At 43.9% G+C, this 22,286-nt stretch overlaps 1 protein-coding gene and 1 long non-coding RNA gene across 11 annotated transcripts in view; one reads left to right on the top strand and one right to left on the bottom strand.

Moving 5' to 3' along the window:
• The window catches only part of tead1 (TEA domain transcription factor 1), a 174,269-nt gene that overhangs the window by 134,175 nt on the left and 17,808 nt on the right, over positions 1-22,286 (top strand). For 4 of the 10 annotated variants that reach the window (XM_033038850.1, XM_033038846.1, XM_033038849.1 and 1 more), the window contains 6 exons: positions 6,901-6,912; positions 11,228-11,362; positions 12,318-12,364; positions 14,287-14,348; positions 16,061-16,185; positions 19,263-19,436. In XM_033038850.1, coding sequence (XP_032894741.1) covers positions 6,901-6,912; positions 11,228-11,362; positions 12,318-12,364; positions 14,287-14,348; positions 16,061-16,185; positions 19,263-19,436 — 555 coding nt within the window. The remainder of the gene's footprint in view (positions 1-6,900; positions 6,913-11,227; positions 11,363-12,317; positions 12,365-14,286; positions 14,349-16,060; positions 16,186-19,262; positions 19,437-22,286) is intronic. The other 6 variants (XM_033038855.1, XM_033038853.1, XM_033038854.1 and 3 more) reach the window with 2 other exon arrangements.
• On the bottom strand, positions 1,200-17,163 carry LOC116984614. Its single transcript, XR_004415082.1, has 3 exons — positions 17,128-17,163; positions 9,925-9,928; positions 1,200-1,349 (listed from the first exon to the last, which is right to left on the bottom strand). It is a non-coding gene; the product is annotated as an uncharacterized LOC116984614 (long non-coding RNA).

Here is a 22,286-nt window from a genome sequence, read left to right as displayed (position 1 = left end):
ATCCACTTGGCTTCAAGGCCGCAGAAAAGAGACAAGAGAGTTTAGTTGTCATGTGTACCGATAGCAGAAACATGAGATTCCAATTTACTGCTGCAGCTTAACAGGCCCATAAATGTAATAAAACACTGATAATATATAATAATGAAAAACACAATAAATTAATAATATCTGTAATATGAGGTAACCAAAATAATGTGACATTTCTGGCCACTGGAAGCAAAAGGCTTATTTGCTCGGTAACTGTGCATGGTCCTCAAAGGGTTAAATGACAAACAGGGACAAAGAAAACAGCATTGTTTTTATTTCCGACCAGATATGCTAAATTGCATGGTACAGATAACAAGCTGGCCTGGCTCGGACATGCTTGTTAAATATGTGAGGCATCTGGTTTTCTGAATGCAGCGAGAGCACGCTGGCAAGAATGATTGGAGCTGCAGACTGACTCGTAACAGCACCCGCTTCTCCACCCAGCTTAGAGGAGTCGGTGGCAACTGGAGGCTTGGTGTGCCCACCACACACACATGCAAGCACAGGCACCGATTCACAGTCATGCTCACACTCACACTTACACTCACACTCACGCACACAGTCACGCACATACACATCCATACTACGAATGTGGATGGGTACACATGCTGACACGCACACATGCTCTCTCCCACACACGCGCGCACACACACACACACACGCGCGCACACATGCTCTCTCCCACACACGCGCGCACACACACACACACACACACGTGTTGACACTCTAAGTATGGCACACTGGCTACGGCAGATACATATCCTCTCACTTGCCCCTTCACCCCTCCCTCCCCCACATATACAGACTCACTCACTCCCTCTGCTCCACTCTATTCTAGCCTGCAGCCCATCCACTTACCGAGTCAAATTATTCCATCAAACCCTCTCACTGCTTTAGGAAAGTGGTTTGATTTTATTGTCACTTGCCTGTTGTGTACTACCCTCTAGTGGTGTGAGAAATTCCATCTCATCCCCTGCTCACTGACCATTCACACTTGGCAAGAAATGAGAACAGCTTTGTAGACTTGGTCGTACAGTTTACTGCATGGAAACTGCCAGGGCAGATACACCATAGTGGGCAAGAGGGAGTTACAGAATGGTACAGCATATAAACAGGCCCTTGGGCTCACCGTGACTCACCGGTTATCATGCCTATCTTCACCAACCCCACTTGCCTGCATTAATTCTATATCCCTTTATGCCATGCTCATTCAAGTACCTGTTCAGAAGCCTCTCAAATGTTTTTACAGTTCCTGATTCCACCACTTCCTCTGGCAACTCATTCCAGATACCAACTACTCTTGTATGAAAACTCCTCACTTTCTTTTCCCTCCACCTTTCTCTCCCCCATCAGACATCCACCCATCAACCCCATCTCATCTGGTTCCACCTATCACTTGACGACACTTCCCTTCACCTCTTTCTACCCGCTATCCCCCCTCTAGTCCACGAGTCTAAAGAAGGGTCCCATGTCCATTCCCTCCACATATGCTGCCTGACCCACCAAGTTTCTCCAGCACTTTCTTTTTGTTTTTTTGTAAACTCAGACAGACCTTCACTGTCCACCGCACCACCAACTTTGGTGTCATCTGTAGATTTGCTAATTATGCAGCTTACATTCTCTTCCAAATCACAGACCTCCAATCCGAAAGAAAAACATTCCTACAACCAGGTCAATTTTTCATACAATTTGCTCACGCAACCTGGATCCGTTGTGTCTTAACTCCACGGAACAACCTACTATGCAGTACCTTGTCGAAGGCCTTACTAAAGTTCATCTTGACATGGTCTACCACCCTACCCTCTCCTGTCCTCCCTGTCATTGTGGATATGATCTCCCACACACACACAACCATGTTGACTATCTCTAATCAGTTCTGCCTTTCCAAATGCAAATAAATCTTACCTCTCAGATTCCCTTCCAATATCTTTCCCACCACTGAGGTAAGGCTCACTAGACTGTAGTTCCCTGGCTTATTCCTGCTGCCCTTCTGAAATAAAGGTTTAATATTAGCAATGCACCAGTCTTGTGGAGCTCACCTTTGGCTAAAGAGAGTAAGGACTGATGTTGGGGAGAGGGATTTGTGTTGTTTTTCTTGTCGAGGGTGAGGGCAGTATTTTGCACCAGTCCTCCTTGTCAGACAGTACTCCACACTCAGCTATGGCATTAAATTGCATTCAGCGTCAGACAGAGTTCCACTGGCTAACCATGATGGATTGGGATCATAAAACAAGAGTGCTGGAGGATGGGTCAGGCAGCATCTGTGGAGGGAAATCGGACAGATGATGTTTTGGGTCGGGACCTTTCATCTCCAGTTTGAAAAAGAGTCCTGGCCTGAAACATTGCCTGTCCATTCTCTCCACAGATGCTGGCTGACCCACTGAGATCCTCCAGCATTCTGTTTTCTGCTCAGGATTCCAGCATCTGCATTCTGTGTCTTCGTGCACTAGGAGTTAGAAGCCTAAGAACGACCTTATTCAAAATATGTCACTACGTAGCAAAATATACATTGCGGCAACAAAGCAAGACCATTGAAGTGTTGGGAAACAATATGAGTTATTGTTGACTGTGGCACAACACTAGTGTACTTGAAGCAATTGTATATGAAAGATAGACACAAAATGCTGGAGTAAATCAGCGGGACAGGCGGCATCTCTGGAGAGAAGGAATGGCTGATGTTTCGGGTCGAGACCCTTCACCAAGATGGGCTCGCGACGTGTCAGATTCCACAAACTATGTAAAGGTTGAGGTTGGGAATTAACATCAGAGACACACATCAGAGACAGATGTCTTGGAATGACTAACTACAGCTCGGAGTTGAACTTGAGTGGCAAATAAAAACGTAACAGCGGTAGAGTCCCAAAGTGAGTTTATTTTTTAAAAAGTAGAACAAAATAGGTACAGGTTACGGGGTGAAGGCAGGTGAATGGGATTAGCAGGGAGAGATAGATCTGCCGTGATTGAATGGCGGAGTAGACTCGATGGGCCGAATGGCCTAATTCTGCTCCTATCACTTATGATCTAATGAAAATATTTAGTTTCAAAATCAAAAGGGAAATGTGCAGAGGATCCTTAATGAATAACCCAGGTGTTAGCACAGCCAGGCTTTGTCATAGTTCTATCGAACGATATTTTGCTGCTTGTCTTTTCACCTAGTTGCCAGGACGACTGCACTTTCATTATTTATTCCTCTTGACGGGTTAGATGACAAAGCGTTGAGGGAGGCAGCGGTCCAAATGGATTTAGTGCTGAGGAGAAACCTACCGAATGACTCTTGCCAACTCTGTCTGTTCTCGCTCCAGTTAAACAGTGTCATCAGCCTCTCGCTCCTTGTGATCTCCCCGGAAGTCAGTTTGGTGGACTTGATTTTTTTCCTCTTCTGATGATGCACTTTAAATCTCAGAATTTTCACCTCTTTGCCCCCCCCCCCCCCATTCAGAATTGTACTTTTTCAGACACACAAACTGACCCACAGCTAAAACCCTGAGTTTCTTACACTGATCAAAATTCTGAGGTAAACTTACAACCACTTCCTCTGCATTGGTTTCTCGTCTGCTTGCATTTCGGCTGGTGTTTTTCTGGTTTTCAGATGCCACCCAACTCTTACCCACACCGAGAATGATGCCAAATTGTTCCAGCTTGGCATTATTTGTGTAAAAACAAAATGTTTTTTTTTAATAATTCATACGCCAGAGGAAAACTCCTTTTAGATGGAGGGATTGGCGGAGTTTCATTGCACAATGAACAGGATTAATGGATGCTCGTTAGGCAGTGCCTGGCTATGTCTGCATGCTCTTTCATCGGTACTGGCTGATGCTTGGCTGACACAGAGAGCTTTTTTACACTAACTGCTTTCTCTCTCATGAAAAGCAAATTATAAGGCAGGCCTAGAGGCAGAGAGAGGAAAAAAATGTTCATTCCTTTGAGATTGGTTATTCCTAATCCAACTGAGCGTCTACAAGGAACAGCGTTTGTGTAAGAGCTTCATAGTATAAGATTTACATGTATTACATTCAAAGAAAAAAGAAGATTGCAAAGTTCATCTCATTCATGAATGTTTTGTTTTATTGAATTGAAATTATTTTCTAGTAAATTCAAATCTGTGATTTTTTTTTAAATTGTGTGTCAAGTTAATTCTTAATTGTCCTGGATTTTATATTTCCTAAGAGCTTTGAAATCTGTTATCAATGAACAGAAAGCGCATGAATTGGACTTTCAAAAGATTTGTTCCTACTTCTCCCCCCTAACTATTTCAGGAACAATCCTCAAATATTTACAGTTTCTGATAAATTGTACAGTGATGGTTAAATCAGTCATGAAGTGAAATGCAAGAGATATTTAATTTGCCTTCAGTCCCATTATGTGATAAATTCAAGGGGGAAAACATCTATTGGAATCAAAGTGACAGAGGAGAGTGGAATGGTTTCAGAGGGTTTGGTTGCCGGGCAGATTTGGGACTGTTGGCCTTTGATCAGAAAAAGGTGTTGAAGAGGCTTGATGAAGTCAACGAGGAGGAACTGTTCGCAGTGGCTGAAGATTTGGTCAATTGAGGATAAAGATTTAATGCAAATAGATAAGGAAGGTTATGATATGTTCTCGTGTGCAGTGAGGTGCTGTCAGGAGGTGAAGGGCGCAGATTCTGAAGGGAACTGGGTGTAAATGAAGGGGGTACATTTTGCAGTGGAATTTCAAGGAAATGCGATTCCTTCCAACAACCATAATAAAGAGCAAATAAACTGTACGATCCTATTGGCGGTGAGTTATACTAAGCAGAGGCAGAGTATTTAAATATTACATATTCACTTGTTGAGGTGAACACAGGCTTTACACATGACTCGACACAAAGGACCCTTCGTCTGAAGAAGGGACCCCATCCAAAATGTCATGTATCCATCCACTTCCTCCAGAGATGCTGCCTAAAGCTGCGAGTTACTCCAGTACTTTTTTTTTGTAAATCAACTTGTGCTGTTCCTTGTATCACCTTTAAACATAAGCTGTGGTCTCTCATTGTGGAGTGCTGTCCATAGGAGGTGCAGAAAGATGGTCTTTTAGAGTAAAAACCTGCTCTTGTGCAGATGAAATGAAAATTCCCTTTTAACTTGTTGGGAAGAGCTGTGGAGATTATAAAACGTTTGTTCGCACTTACAAAGAGTCAAGCAGCACAAAATTGTGGCTTTTGGCCCACCCTGTCACGCTGACCAAGATACCCATCGAAACTAGTCCCATTTACCCACATCCTTCTAAACCTTCCCTATTCATGTATCTGCCCAGATGTCTTATAAATGTTGTAGTACCTGCCTCAACCAAATCCTCTGGCAGTTCGTTACAATAAATGCTGCCCTAGGTGTGAAAAAGATGCCCCTTAGGTTCCTATTAAATCTTTCCCCTCTCACTCTCTACCGTCTAGTTCTTGAATCCTGACCCTGGGGGAAAGCAAATTATTCACCTGACATAAAAAACACGCATAAATTCACGCCAGCAAAAAAAACTGTTTCTGCTGGTAAAAGGGCCCTGGAACCAGAAGATGTAGATTTAGGATAATTGGGAAAAAAACAAAGGGGAGAATTTTTTTAAAACATCCAGTTTTTGAAATCTAGAACACATCACTGCAAAAAGTTTCAGAGGACAAGTTGGATAAACACTAGAAAAGTTGCTGGACTTTAGGGAAAGCATGGGGCACATATGAGCCATGGAGATGTACAGGATGGAAACAGGCCCTTTGGCCCAACTTGTCCATGCTGACCAAGTTGGTATTCTGGGTTAAGTCCCATTTGCCCGCATTTGCCCCATACTCCTCTGACCCTTCTTATTAGTATCTGTCCAAATGTCTTTTGAAAGTCATAATTATATCTGTTTCTGTAGCTTACTCTGGCAGCTCATTCCAGATACGAACTACCATCTCAGTGAACAATTTGCCACTGTTGCCAATTAGACCATTCGACTCATCAAATTTACTCAGCCATTCAATCATGGCTGATTTATCTTTCCCTCTCAACCCCATTCTCCTGCCTTCTCCCCATTACTCCTGACACCTGTACTTTTATCCCCTCTCACCGTAGCTCTATGCCTTCTAGTTTTAGAATCCTCTTCAATCGGGGGGGGGGGGGGGGGGGGGGGAAGACTGTGAGCGTTCCCTTTATCCATGCCCCTCATGACTTCAGAGTCTTTCAGGGAAACGACAAAGAAACAATGGGTCAAACAGCCACTGCCTCTGTTGCAAGATGATTCTGCCATAATGGAGCAAAATAGTCTTTAATCAAATCAGAATGACTTTTCAACAAAAAAGGGTCATGCTCGGTAAAACCGCCACCCTGTCTGCTCCTCACATTGGGTGATTAATTTTATCCTCCGAGTCCTGTTAGCAGAGACCTTTTTTTCCCACTCTAATTTTTAAGGCACAGGGTGTTAAAGTTGGAGCCTTTACAGGCTTTATGGATGGATGGCAGTTCTCTCAGTGTTTTGGGTAGGGAGGGAGGGCAGAGCAGGGGAGAGCAACGATTATTACGTTTCAGTGCCAAGAGCAATTTGTAACGATGTTGATCAAACAGTCAAAGCAGCTGAACAAAGCTTTTATAACCAAGGAGGAACAATTTTGGTGTTTTGTTCCGCGGATGTGGTGATTGAATTGGACATTTACAAGTGAGGATGCCGGATAGTAGTGAGCAGATTTCTATTTGTGTCATTCCCAAATGAAGGGGTAACCAACAATTAATGTCAGTAAATTGCCTGAATAAGGGAGGGGGAAAAATCCAGAACGGTTTTGCCATTTTGCATTGATTACTGTAATGTTTATTTTAACTTGTGTAATTTGGGTTTCTTTTTTGTTCTGCCATCCAAAAAATAATTTAACAAACTATTTGTTGTTGTAAACAGGTAACAAACATGGTGAGTATTTTTAAAAGATTGGCTCTCCTTGTTTATTTTTGTTGCTTCTGTGTAGTGGGGTGGGCATGTATCGAGTGGCTGCTTGTCACCGGCAGGGTGTATGTGATGTTGGAGGCATGTACACCAGGGAGGGATTTGCTGCTCTGTGTCTCTCTGAGACAACTTCTCTGTGGAATGGCTAACCCCTCCCACGCCAACCCGCATGCCACCCCTGCTCACCTGCTGCCCCTCCGCCTGATACCCAACCCAAGCTTACTGCAACCCCATAATGAGCATTCGCCTGAATGCAGGGAGCTGGTGAAAGTTGTACATTTAGACCCTCCAAGCTTTAAAACATTCAACAATATTTCCTCATATTTGATTTAAGATGATGTCAATATGGAAACATTCCCTTTGAGTTCCAGATCAGGTTGGGGGAAAGCAGTGAGGTGGAGATTGTTGCTGTAAAATGAGTGCTGCTGGGCCATTCCCTGGTGTGGGGCGGTACAGTGGCCCATTGGTAGAGTTTCTGCATTACAGTGCCAGAGACCCGTGTTTGATCCTGACTACAGGTGCTGTCTGTACAGAGTTTGTACGTTCTCCCTGTGACTGACTGGGTTTCGTCCGGGTGCTCCGGTTTTCTCCCACACTCCAAAGACGTGCAGGTTTAGTAGCTTAATTAGCTTTGGTAGAATTGTAAATTGTCCCCAGTGTGTAGGATGGTGTTAGGGTACGAGGTGATCACTGGTTGGCCTGTTTCTCTAAATCTATAAAGGCTAAACGTTATTCAGGATATCCTGTTAGGAAGAACTTCTTGCAAAACATTGTTGAAACCCCCCCCCCCCACCTCTCCAAAGTTTGTGACATCTCTTGGGGTTCATTTGAAAAATTACACAGAAGGATTGATAACTTATCGATGGTATAACTGATTTAGGAATCCCTTTTGCTAACTGGAGATACAGAACCTCTGTGATGTAATTGAGTGGTGAGAGAGACTTAAAGGTTTGAGTAGCCTCCCTGTTGTTCCAGAAGGTTAGAGTCTCTAGTCTTCGGTTGACCATAATGTGGATTGTAACATAACAAAATCCAAGCTGGAGACACTCAGCAGGTTGGGCAGCATCTGTGGGAAGAGAAACAGTTAATGTTTTGGGTTGGAGACTTTCCAGGTTTGGGTCTTTCGGCCTTATAATTCATACATACACCATTTAAATATTTGTATGGCTTGAGATGCCAGAGAATGCAAATGCTGGAATCTTTAGCAAAACACAAACTGTTGGAGGAACTTAGTCAGGCAGCATCTGTGGAGGGAATGGACAGATGCGACCCTTCTTCATATTTTTAAGATGTAGTTTGGGCGTTGGCTTGTCAGTGGCAGGTGATGCGTTTCCCAGTGTAAGCCTGCGGGCAGGGTGTAGTTAACCTTTGTGGCTAGATTTTAACTGGGAAATTGAGAAGTGCACACGCCTCACGCAACAAGCTGCAGTAATCGCTTAAACATCCAGCACCTGCTGAATTTCCAGTTAATCAGATAAACGGGTTAATCAATAATCAGCCTGGGCACTCCCTCACTATTGCTTCTCCCGCCCAGCTGCTTCTCGGGTTATCAAAGCCTTCTGGCTTTTACAATGCCACATTAACTTTTGAGTAATGGGCTAATTTATGTGGATGGTGTAGTAATTAGGACAGGTACGTGGACAGGAACGGTTCAGGGATATATGGGCCAAACGTGGACACATGGGATTTTCTGAGATGGGACATCTTTTGTCGGCATGGACAGGATGGATCGAATGGCCTGTTTCTGGGTTGAATGACTCCAACGGAGACGGAAAGAGTGGAAAGGCGTTAACGAGAGCTTTTGCTGTGCAGTGAACCTTTTGAGATGTGGACAGGAATGATAGGAATTATGTGATACCTGGTGGCCAAAAGTTGAGAGTTTTGCAGCGACCCTAAAAAAGGAGAGAGAAGCGGAGAGCATGCGTAGGGAGGGAATTCCAGACCTTGGGACTTGGGCAGCTGAAGGGATGCCGTCCAGCCATGGGGCGTTTAACTGAGGTGCAAGAGGCCACCGTTGAAAGAGCAGAAAAGCCTGCAAAACATTAGAGGGTGGAGAACATGAAAGGTTCTACAAATGAGGATGAGAATTTCAAATGTGTAGGCATGCGAACACGACACACCTGGTGAATGGTCCAATGTTGTTTGCGATAGAGTTTTAGATAAGCTGGAGTTTGGTACAACTGTGACATCCCCATAATCACAGGGTCAGTTCAAGTAGATTAACGGATAGAAGAACGTCCATTTGAATGTGGACCCACTGCACTACACCAGGGATAAGACAGATTTGGAGGAATATGGACCAAACGCAGGCAAGTGGGACTAGCGTAGCTGCAACATGTTGGCTGGTGTGGGCAAGTTGGGCCAAAGGGCCTGTTTCCACGCTGTATCAATCTATGACTCTATCTATGACCAATGGAGCAATCAGTTGAGTGGAATAAACATTTTACTTCTCAACAAACGTTTTGTATGCTTGCTACCAGATCTAAATTGCAGTGGTTCATTATGGGGTTAAAATGCACTAACTGCGACACAATGTGTTTGATTGCTTTGGCTGCATGGTTTTAAACGACTGCCCATGTTTTTATCTCATGTTGTGACATACACTTGATATTTTCACTTTCACTTCAGTGGAGTTTATATTTGTGAAAACTATTTTTTAGTTTAGCTTTGCAAAATATCTTAAAGCTGAATCATCAAATTGAATCTTGCAGCACAATTGGTCATTTAGCTTGAGTAGGACACAAAATGCTGCAGTAACTCTGGGGGTCAGGCAGCATCTCTGGAGAAAAGGAATAGGTGACGTTTCAGGTCGAAATCCTTCGTCAGACTGAGAGTCAGGTGGGGGGGGAGGGCCATTTAGCTTATTGTGTCCGAGCTAACTCTTTGAAGGAATGGTTCAATTAATTTAATTTTCTTTTGCCCACTAAAGCACTTACATAATCAATTGCCTTTTAAATGTTGCCCCTATTCCCTTTCCACCACCCTTATAGACACCGCATTCCAGATCACAGAATCTTCCAAATTGCTGGAGGAACTCAGCAGGTCAGGCAGCATCTGTGGAGACAGAGGGGCAGTCGACATTTCGGATTGAGACCATGCAAGAGGGCTGTGATCGTAGAGGGGGAGATAGCTGGTGAGGAGGAGGGGTGAGGCAGGATTGAGGGGAAGGCGATAGATGGTTCCAGGTAAGGTGGGGATAATGGGCAGATGGGCAAAGGACTGCTGATTCTGGAATCTGATAAGTAAGGAAGGTGGAGCAACTCAGCAGATCAGGCAACATCTGTGGAGGGAATGGACAGACCTTAGACTTCCCGTATGGACAGGTCCGTGTGTGTAGAGAGTAACAGCAAGAAGCACCTGAGATAGTAAAAAATCTGTAGTAACTCAGTGGGACTACGTGTCTCGCTACCTTATTCCAGTTTATTGTGTCTATCTTCAGTTTAAACCAGCATCTGCAGTTCCTTGATACACAAGAGGTATCTGAGCATCCGCCAACAATGATAAAAAATTAACGAAAGGCCCCTTCAGCCCACGTTGTTTTGTGTCAACCATGATGGCAATTTTAACTCATCCATCTGCCTGTACATGCTCCATACCTCCCATCCTCCATTCTCCGCCCGTTCATGTGCCTGCCTCATTGCATCTTAAACATCGCCATCGTACTAGCTTCTTCCACCTAGGGTTGTGCTGAGTACATTGGGAGGTTAGCAGGCTGGGTAGCCAGACAGAGAGGACATCATTGTCATGGAGATACGAGGGGAGACGAGGAGCAATGATTTCTCACCGGGAGTGGGTGTGATCTGGACCACCCCAGAACAAGATTCAATGGGGACTTTCAGGAGGGAACTGGGCAAGAACAACAAAAGGAGGAATTTGCAAATGGAACGGACACAGAGACACTAAATTGGTTGAATATTAGGGGGGGTTAAAATGAAGGGGGGAATTAATTGGAGAGAGATCTCACAGACGTGATGAGTGAGCGGCCTCTGTAGGAGCTGAAATATTATGTGAATAAAACAAGCAAAGGACAATATAAACCTGGGGTTAGCAATGGAATTGGAGACATTACTTGCGTTCATGGGTGTGATGGACTGTATTCAAGGCTGGGTTATATTTTTCTTCATTTTAATGGGAATGTTTGTCGTTTGAGAAATACTCTCTGTGGGGTGATGGTGTGGAGCATGTTGCTTAGCTTCTGGAGGTGGGGGTTGGGGAGGGAAGATGTGTGGATGGTTTCTTGGTGTCAGAACACAGCGTGAAATTATGTTCTGGTCTGTTCAAGGATCAAGCAGTGAAGGACAAAGCTCTCCAGAGCATGGCGGCAATGTCTTCAGCACAGATAGTGTCGGCCACGACCATTCAACACAAGCTGGGGTTGCCAGGAATCCCTCGACCTTCCTTCCAAGCAGCACCCGGAGTAAGTGATGTGGCTTCATTTCCCGGCGTCGCCTTGAACTACAACCTGCCATGTTGGTATTGCTCATCATTGGGGCGGCACGGTGGCGCAGCGGTAGAATTCATACGTTATGGGAGCAGAATTAGGCCATTTGGACTATCGAGTCCACTCAACCATTAAATCAATTGCTGATCTATCTCTCCCTCTCAACACCATTCTCCTGCCTTCTCCCCATAACCCCTTGACATCCGTACTAATCCAGAATGTGTCAATCTTTGCCTTAAAAATATCCATTGGCAATGTTGCAGCCTGACAGTGCCAGGACCCAGGTTCAATCCTGACTGCGAGTGCTGTCCGTACGGAGTTTGTACATTCTCCCTGCGACAGTGTGGGTTTTCTCCGGGTACTCTGGTGTTCTGTAAATTGTCCCTATTGTGTTGAATAGAACTGGCGTATGGATGACCGTGGTTGGCACGGTGGGCCGAATGGCCTGTTTCCGCGCTGTGTCTCTAAACTAAACTATCATCAGGTGCTTGAAAGCTTCAGCTGTGCGAGCCGAGGCATGAATTAGACATCCTATCCACATCCACTCTATCAATGAAGGTATAAAATATAGAACAGTACAGCACAGAAACAGGACCTTCGGCCCACAATGTCAGTGCTGAACATCACGCAAAGTTAAACTAATCTCTGCCTCTCCACAAGCCTCTTGTATTTCGGCAAGGCGGCTATAGTGCGGCCTAGACGATAGACCAAACCATAACTTATCTACCACTATCCCATATCTGGTTGTATCTCAACTTCAAGATGAATGGTCTAGGACATGTTGGCACTTTAGGGAAGCCAGGTAGCACAGGCACCATAACTGGACTATTCTGTGTTCATGTGTTTACTCGGATTTACTTTGCAAACATTTTAGGATGTATTCTGTGCTTATCCCCGACCAATGCTCTAACAGGTTTTATGTTTTTTCCAGTTCTGGCAAAGTGTAATGCCCACAGGACAGCCAGGATCATCACAAGAGTAAGTAACGACATCAGTTTGGAGCAATGTCATGATTGTTGTGCACATGAATTCTAACTATTTTTTAATTGTTCCCGTTCTTGGGGGGGGGGGGGGGTTCATTCATGAAGTAAGGGTATGGTTGACAGGCCAACCTTTATAGCCCATCCCTAATTCTAATTACTTTTGAGAAAGTGTTGGCTATGGAGTTGCAAGATGCTGGAATATTGAGCAGAATGCAAATTGCTGGAAGAACTCAGCAGGCTTGGCTGCATCCATGGAAGGAAATAGACAGATGACATTTTAGGCAATGACCTGTTTTGCATCCTGTTTAAAACTATTTAAAGACGGGATGGTGCGCTTGTCACTGATTGGGCAGAGTTTAGTTTAGAGATACAATGTGGGAACAGGCCCTTCGGCCCACCGAGTCCACACCGACCAGCAATCCTGCACACTAACACTCTCCTACACTTAATAGGGACCATTTACAATTTTACCGAAGACTATTAACCTACAAACCGGCACGTCTTTGGAGTGTGGGAGGAAGCCGGAGCACCTGGACCCGGTCACATGGAGAACGTACAAACTCCGTACAGACAGCACCCATAGTTAGTATCGAACCCCGGTCTCTTGCTCTGTTAGGCAGCAACTCTACCGCTGCGCCACCGTGCCGCCCGTGGATTTGGGTGGTACAGGCGGAGAAAGATCGCTGAAAGTCCGACAATATTAATTACTTGGTTACCTGATACCTCCCTCCCCCAACTCTATACTGCCAGCTCCCACACAACGTCAGGACCCACTGAGTTCCTCCAGCAATTTGCTTTTAGCTCCTGATCCCAGCATCCGCAGCCTCTGTGTCTCTGGATGCCGCAATGTTAACCTTGTGCATCCCAGTAAATGTGAAATTAACACCATGAATGGAGCTTGATGGGGGGGGGGGGGGATATTCACTGAGCATTAGCTGATTTCCAGCGTTTCTGAAGAACGTTACAATTTTGGGATCTGGTAGTGCATATTGAGGCCATTCAGGCCATGTTAGCGCTTTGAATACTATTTCAACTAGCCCCAATCACTTTCAGCCACCCTTTTCCCCAAACTCATCCATCTCTGTCCTCTTCATGTGTCTATCCTTTCCAAAATAAAATTTATTTGAGCTTGAGTTTAGCTTATTGTCGCGTGCAGTAAGATACACTAAGATGCTTTTGTTGCATACTAGCCAGTCAGCAGATAGACAATACATGATTGCAATCGAGCTATCCACAGTGTACAGAAACATGATGAAGGGAATAACGGAAAAAACGTTCAGTGCAAGATAATGTTGAATAAAGTCTGATCAAAGATAGTCCAAGGGTCTCCAATGAGGTCGATGGTAGCTCAGGGCTGCTCTCTAATTGTTGGTAGGATGGTTCAGTTGCCTGATAACAGCTGGGAAGAAACTGTCCCGGAATCTGGACATATGCATTTTCACACTTCCATATCTTTTTGCTTCCTCCATGCTTTAGGATAATGCTTTTCAGACAGTTCATGAAGTATGTATGTTTGTGTTAGAAACACTGGCCAGGCACTGCTGGTCAGGCACTGCAGGTCAGGCAGCATCCGTAGAGGGAGTAACGTGGTTGATGCTTCAGGTCATGTTTTCTCTGCCCCCCCCCCCCCCCCCCCCCCCCCCCCCCCCCCCCCCCCCCCAAAGCCATTGCTTTGCAAATCAGGCTCCATAATCCAGGAGGTGAAAAGATCTTGATTGTTGTTAGATTGCTTGTGGTAGATTAGGGGAAGACTGGTTTAGTTCACAGCTCAGGATAAAATCTTCTGCATCATGCAAGTTAATTGTTATCTGTAAACTGCTCATTAGATGTTCCTGCTGTGCGGTGAATCATTGTGTAGTGTTGATATGCAAGTCATCTTTGTTGCGTTCAGTAACGTGGATGGTTTTTTTCCTGCAGTGTGAAGCCCTTTGCCCAGCAGGCTTATGCAGCCCAACCAGCAGTTGCAACACCTATTTCAGGTAAGATACAGGTGCTTGTTTTCACTTGCTCTTCTCTGCTCTCTTTGGTCCCACCTTCCCATACCCTTTTCTCTCTCCCCCCCCCCCCTCCCACTTTTTTTAAACTCTCTTCTCCCACACCATCCTGACCATGCTCTCCTCTTGCTGTTACCATCGGGAGCCTGAAAACCAGGTACCTCCCTGAACCCACCAACCTCTTGAATACTGTGCAGCCGTAACCTCAGCAACTGTGATTATCTCCGGAGAGAGACTCAAAATGCTGGAGTAACTCAGCGGGTCGGGCAGTGTCTCTGGAGAAAAGAAATAGGTGACGTTTCGGGCCGAGACCCTTCTTCAGGCCGAAGTCACTGAGTTACTCCAGCATCTTCGGAGGATGCAGCACAAGGAAACACTTTTTCACACAGAGAGTGGTGAGTCTGTGGAATTCTCTGCCTCAGAGGGCGGTGGAGGCAGATTCTCTGGATGCTTTCAAGAGAGAGCTAGATAGGGGTCTTTAAAAATAGCGGAGTCAATGGATATGGGGAGAAGGCAGGAACGGGGTACTGATTGGGGATGATCAGCCATGATCACATTGAATGGCGGTGCTGGCTCGAAGGGCCGAATGGCCTACTCCTGCACCTGCTGTCTATTGTCTTCGATGTAAACCAGCAACTGCAGTTTCTTCCTACACATGATTTTCTATGGACTGTGTCTTTGGTTGCACAATGGGCTTCAGATTTCCACTGTCACAGTCTGGTTACCTTGTATTACGGTTATTAATTTTATATATGTCGGATTATTCTATATTTATTTCTGTGTTATCGTGTTAATGGGCCTGTAAAGCTGCAGTAAGAATGTTATTGTTCCGTAGCCAGTAATTCATGGCAGTTAAATACTTTCGGGATGCTGCTAAATGGTGTGAAAATATCTACTTCCACCTCCTCGGGCAACATTCACGTGTGACTCTTGACGCTTGACTCTAACTTTCTCTCCACGTCTCTCTGCTTCTTTCCATTCACAATCTGCCTCTTGCTCTGTTTCTGTCTCTTTCATTTCTTCGCCTCTGCCAAAGAAAAATGCCTCGCATCTTAAAAACCAAGCAGGGACATTCCTCTAATAAACCCTTTGGCTGATGAAGTAAAGTTAATTTGCTCTTTCAACTGCTTGAGTGTTACCTGATTGTTCAGCTTCATGGAGCTGGCGGTGATTATCTGTCACCTTCTGAATCCGTGTGATGTGCATAGTTTCTTTGGAGTTTAATATAATTAAGCCATGTATCACCGACCAGTTAGTGGGTGCAGAGACAAATGGTTTTATCCTGTGGTCAGTTTATGTTCTGCCCAAATAGATACATACAGCTCGGAAATAGCCCTTCAGCCCAATTCATCCATGATGGCCAAGATACCCATCCAAGTTAATCCCATTACCTGTGTTTGGCCCATATCTCTTTAAACTGTTCCTGTGCAAATGTTTAAATGTTGTTGTACCTGCCTCAACTACCTCTTCTAGCAGCTCATTTAATATACCTACCACCAGCTGTGTGGAAAAAGTTGCCCCTCGGGTTCCTATTAAATCTTTCCCCTTAAACCTATGTCATGGTTTAAACCTCCATTTCTTGATTCCTCTACCTGGGGAAAATAAACTCTGCATTCATCGTATTTCCCCTGGTGATTTTCTACATTGCTATAAGATTGCTATTGAGTCAGCTTTATTTTCTCTTTTTCGATGTGCAGGTTACGAGTCTGCAGCTGCCCCAACCCCCTCAGTTCCTGCATGGCAAGGCCGATCCATTGGCACATCGAAACTTAGACTTGTGGAATTCTCGGCCTTCCTGGAACAGCAGAGAGACCCAAATTCGGTAAGGCTTGCACAGCTGATTCAGTCAGTTTGTGAACTGTGGGAGGAACTCAGAATGCGACCACTTGTATTTCACCCTCCTGGTTTGTATCATTGTTACATTCAAGTGTTGATACAACCCAGGCATTTCTTTTAATGCACACAATTCAGAAAACCATTGTGTCATCTGTAGTAAATAAAGCCTTACAATCAACATCCACAATAGGCCAGAAAAAATTCTCTCAATTTTGGCAAACATGATGGTTTAAAAAATTATTTCAGTTTAGTTTATTTACCCAATAGTTCCAATTCCAATTAGTTGTTTTCCAATTATCACTGCATTCTGAAGAAGAGGTGTTCATTTTTTATGTCTGTGTTGAATGAATGATGGAGAGATAATCTAATGGAACTAATTCAACCAATTTTGTTGACTTTAAACGTAAACGATTCTTAATTTGGGCTTTAGAGATACAGAGTGGAAACAGGTCCCTCTACCCACTGAGTCCGCACTGTCCAGCCTATACACTAACACTATCTAACACACCAGGAACAATTTCCAATTTTACCAAAGTCAATTAACCTACAAACCTGTAGATCTTTGGAGTATCTTAAGAAAACCCATGCGCTCACAGGGAAGAACGTACAAATTCCAGGCAACACCAGTAGTCCGAACCAAACCTGGGTCTCTGGCGCTGTGAGGCAGTAACTCTACCGCTGTGGTAGAGTTACCATACTCTAATCATCCATGCTGACCGAGATGGCCTGTCAACACTAGTCCCGTTTGCCCACATTCGGCTCATCTCCCTCTAAACCTTCACTATCCATGTACCTGTCCATATGTCTTTTAAATGCTGTTATTGTACCTGCCTCAACTACTTCCTCTAGCAGCTCATTCTATATACTCACCGCCCTCTGTGTGAAAATGTTGCCCCTTGGGTTCCTATTAAATCTTTCCCCTCTCAACTTAAATCAATGCCCTATCGTTCTTGATTCCTCTACCCTGGGGAAAAAGACTGTGCGTTCACCCTATCTATTCACCTCATGATTTTATGCACCTCTGTAACATCAACCCTCAGCCTTCTGCACTCATTTCCAAACAGCATTGCCCAAGTAATTTAACTGGGCTGCTTCCCAATTTAATGCTGAAAGTGAGGTCAAGTAGAAAGGTCAAATATTATTGATTAAAATAATCTTTGTTTAAATTACACTCAGAAGGCCATTAAAGATTAGTTGCTTTGATAGGGAACTGGGGTCACGGTTGTTGCCTGGGGTGAGAAAGTTCCCTGCTCTCAAGGACATCCTTGAACAATGTTTTATGGTAACACCTTTCTCGTACACGTCTGTAACAGTTTTCCTTTATACTGGGCCATGGCGGATTGACGTTGGTGTATTAAGTCAATGCCAGCCTCTAATAAAGCAGTGCCATTTATAAGCTTAGGCACAGACGGCAACGAAACAGGCCCTTCGGCCCACCATTGTCCATACTGATCATCAAGTGGACAACTATTCCAATCCTATTTGGGTCTTGTACCTTGACAATGCAAGTGTTCATCAACATCAATATCAGAAGCTTAAACTATCAGGAAATAGTGAAACATTTTTTTGTAAATAACTGAATAAACAGTAATTGCTTTAATTATGCTTGGAAAATAATTTAAAGAGCAATGTAACCTTTAATGGACAGTTGTCAAACACACTTTGGATGGAGACATTAAAATTGTTGGGAGATGGGCAAGGAATGTAAATTCAAAGCCAAAAACTAGTCAATTTACTCAGAAAACTGGAGGAACAGAACAGTTGATAACTGCTTCCAAAAAAGGGAAGTTAATTTCTACAGAAAGTGGCAGTGCGTGAAATACAACTACATATAAATTACATGTGTAAAAGTAATCTCAGTCACGTAATTGTGGCCAACAGGTTGTTGTTAGCAAAATCATCCAATCATCTCCATTCTCATTGAGTATAATGTTATCCTGGGTGCATAACCCAAAAGTTAACAGCCCTGCCAAATAGTGCAACGTGTGGTCAAGGAGGGGTGAGAGAAGTTATAAACGCATCTTGGTTCAATCTCACTGAGGCTCCCAAATAGAATATGACCACCTTATTTGCACAGACGTCTTGGTTTCCTGAGCAAAACAATAAACTATTGGAGGAACATAGCGGGCCAGGCAGCACTTGGGAGGGGAAAGGGCAGATGGCATTTCTGGCCGGGACCCTTCATCAAGCTGATATAATTAAGTGTCCTTGTAGATTAGTTTAGTTTAGTTTAGTGATACAGGGCGGAAACAGGCCCTTCGGCCGATTCTGCACCGACCAGCAAACCCCGTACATTAACACTGTCCTACACACACTTGGGACAATTTACTATTTTATCAAGCCAATTAGCCTACAAACCTGTACATCTTTGTAATGTGGGAGGAAACCGGAGTTCCCGGTGAGAATCCATGCCTGTCATGGGGAGAACGTACAATACAATAGAACTTTATTTATCCCAGGAGGGAAATTAATCTGCCAACAGTCATAAAACACAAGATACATGAAACATGAAATTAAAGTGATGAGTGGAAAGGATTGAGGATGTGCAAAGATTGGGGGGGAGGGGAGAATCAGTCTACCCCACGACAGAAGGGAGAGGAGTTGTACAGTTTGATAGCCACAGGAAAGAATGATCTCCTGTGGCGTTCTGTCCTGCATCTTGGTGGAACCCATCTGTTGCTGAAGGTACTCCTCAGGTTGACCAGTGTGTCATGGAGGGGGCTGAGCTCTGTATAGACTCTATACAGACAACACCCCTAATCAGGATCGAGCCCGGGGCTTTGGTATGGTAAAGCAGCAACTCTACCACAGCCATCGTGCCGTCGATTGAAAAGTGTCTCACTTTGCACCGGCTCCAATGTTTAAGTTGTTTTGATGCGATGTTAAAGCTCGTTCTTCCCGAGTATTTTTTTTTCTTTAATTAAAATTCTTTGAATGCACTCAGTGTGAGCTCCCATTATTGGAATCATTAGCCTATGCCTGTGAACTAACTGCATGGCATTGTGCGAGTTGGATTTGTTTCTATAGAAATGATAACGCTGCACTTTTCATCTTTTTATGCAGTATAACAAGCACCTCTTTGTACATATTGGACAGACCAACCATTCCTACAGTGACCCTTTGCTCGAATCTGTGGACATTCGCCAAATCTATGATAAGTTCCCAGAGAAAAAAGGTGGCCTTAAGGAACTGTATGGAAAAGGACCCCATAATGCCTTTTTCCTGGTGAAATTCTGGGTAAGCACATCACTCCATCTTCAATGAATTCTTTAAAGATTTATCTGTTGTGCCTCAGTTGGCGATGGGTTCTTCATCCTTCAGGGAAAAAAGGTTTCTGGGTTCAAACCCCATTCCAGAGATTTGAACATCTCAAGCTGGCCTCATGAATTGTGGAAGGGCTCATTAATGTTAAATCTAAGCACGCCCCTATGGTACAATGAGCAGGGCAAAAGAGTAGAAAAATGCATTGAAAACTGTGAGAGGTCTTGGGGTGTATAAATATAAGCATCGATATGTTTGGTTAAATTGTGGCCCGTTTCTGTGCCGTTAATTCTTTTGCATAAATATATTCTCCCGAAAATAAATGTTATTATGAATGTTCTTTGGGGCAGTAAATGGTACGAAATAGGTCAATCTATAACTTGACTAAAACACAGGTTATTGGAGGGACTCAGCGGGTCAGACAGCATCTGTGGAGAGAATGGACAGATGATGTTTCAGTTTGGAACCTTTCTTCAGAATGAATCTTTTCTTCAAGATTCAAGCATCTGCAGCTTTTTATGCCTTCTGTAACTTTGCATTTACTACCTCATCTGTGGTTGTGGTTTTAACATAGTGGTTTGTTCCTTTCTAATAGCACGAGGATATTGTGATCCCAGCATTGGGCTAGGTCTGTTGCCCAGTCAGTGGTTTATTGAATGAGGTTGAATTGCATATTAGTTTGTTGTTTCACATGTACTGAGAAACAGTGACAACCTTTTGTCTGTGAGCTATCCATTCAAATCGTACTATCCATCAGTACCTTCAAGCCCACACAACAGGTAGTGCGAAGAGAAAAGTACCAGAGTGCAGAGTATAGTGTTACAGTTATAGAAAAATTGTCCAATGTCCGTAATGAAGTAAGTTGGGAGATCAAGACCACACCCTATCTTATGGGAGGACCATTCAGTTCTGGTAACAGTGGAAGGAGCTGCTCTTGTCTTATGAAGGTTTGTCTCAAAATACAAAGTGTTGGAGGAACTCAGCGGGTCTTGGTGAACAAGATTCCAGCATCTGCCGTTCCTTTTGTTTCGAAGGTTTGTCTCGGGAAGATCATGTTTATTAGCGGTCCCGAATATATATACTAATTCTTGCAGTAGGTTATTTAATATAAATGCGAGCATGTATACATTACGTGTTATGTGGTATTATAAGGTTCAAATTATTGCAGACAGCCTGTGGACATGATGTGAGAATCTCATCTCGGCATTTGGGGATTTTGTATTCAAATAATCAGATAAACTTGCAATAAATGCAAATGTAAGTAATCCAGGGTAATCACGATTGTTGATATTAAACGCATTTGTTTCACTAATGCCCTACCCTGTGTGACTCCAGACCACAGTAATGGGCCAACTCCATTGTCTGCTAATGATGCAATAAGTCAGGAATGGAAAATAAAATTCTGACCCTGACACCATTTTTAAAAAAAGACCCAATTTTCTCCTCAGATAAATAGGGGTGTTGATATTTGCTGCTCATAGCTAATGTTTTATCAGTGTCAGAAGGTTAGATTAAGAATTCTACCCCTCATTCGTAGTCTAGTATCCCATTAACCAAGCAGACTCCTAATCAGAATTATCATTAATTCATCTTGGTTTGTTTTTTTCACATTCAGCATTTAATTTTTATTAAGAACATAGAACAGTACAGCACAGGAACTGGCCCTTTGGCCCACACTGTCTGTGTCGAACATGATGCCAAGATGAACTAATCTTATTTGCCTGCACTTTGTCCAATTATTTAGTTTGCTTTAGATTAAACATTTGTCACATGTTGAGAGGTACAATGAAGTGCCTGCTATCCAGTTCAATCATACCATACATGAGTACAATAGATCCTCTTCTGGAGGGAGCAGCATGCTGGGGGGCAGTGTTAGCTGTGAGGAGGATGCTAGGAGGCTGCAAGGTGACTTGGATAGGCTGGGTGAGTGGGCAAATGCATGGCAGATGCAGTATAATGTGGATAAATGTGAGGTTATCCACTTTGGTGGCAAAAACAGGAAAGTAGATTATTATCTGAATGGTGGCCGATTAGGAAAGGGGGAGATGCAACGAGACCTGGGTGTCATTGTACACCAGTCATTAAAAGTAGGCATGCAGGTGCAGCAGGCAGTGAAGAAGGCGAATGGTATGTTAGCATTCATAGCAAAAGGATTTGAGAATAGGAGCAGGGAGGTTCTACTGCAGTTGTACAGGGTCTTGGTGAGACCACACCTGGAGTATTGCGTACAGTTTTGGTCTCCTAATCTGTGGAAATACATTCTTGCCATAGAGGGAGTACAGAGAAGGTTCACCAGACTGATTCCTGGGATGTCAGGACTTTCATATGAAGAAAGACTGGATAGACTCGGTTTGTACTCGCTAGAATTTAGAAGATTGAGGGCGGATCTTATAGAAACTTACAAAATTCTTAAGGGGTTGGACAGGCTAGATGCAGGAAGATTGTTCCCGATGTTGGGGAAGTCCAGAACAAGGGGTCACAGTTTAAGGATGAGGGGGAAATCTTTTAGGACCGAGATGAGGAAAACTTTTTTCACACAGAGAGTGGTGAATCTCTGGAATTCTCTGCCGCAGAAGGTAGTTGAGGCCAGTTCATTGGCTATATTTAAGAGGGAGTTAGATGTGGCCCTTGTGGCTAAAGGGATCAGGGGGTATGGAGAGAAGGCAGGTACAGGATACTGAGTTGGATGATCAGCCATGATCATATTGAATGGCGGTGCAGGCTCGAAGGGCCGAATGGCCTACTCCTGCACCTATTTTCTATGTTTCTATGCTCAGAGTGGCCACACTCCATCTTGGAACTCCCAAGTCTCTGAAAAGTTCAATA

The sequence above is a fragment of the Amblyraja radiata genome, chromosome 20, assembly GCF_010909765.2.
Source record: "Amblyraja radiata isolate CabotCenter1 chromosome 20, sAmbRad1.1.pri, whole genome shotgun sequence".
NCBI lineage: Eukaryota > Metazoa > Chordata > Chondrichthyes > Rajiformes > Rajidae > Amblyraja > Amblyraja radiata.
The sequence above is the reverse complement of the archived record's forward strand: the minus strand, read 5'-3'. Positions and strand labels throughout refer to the sequence as shown.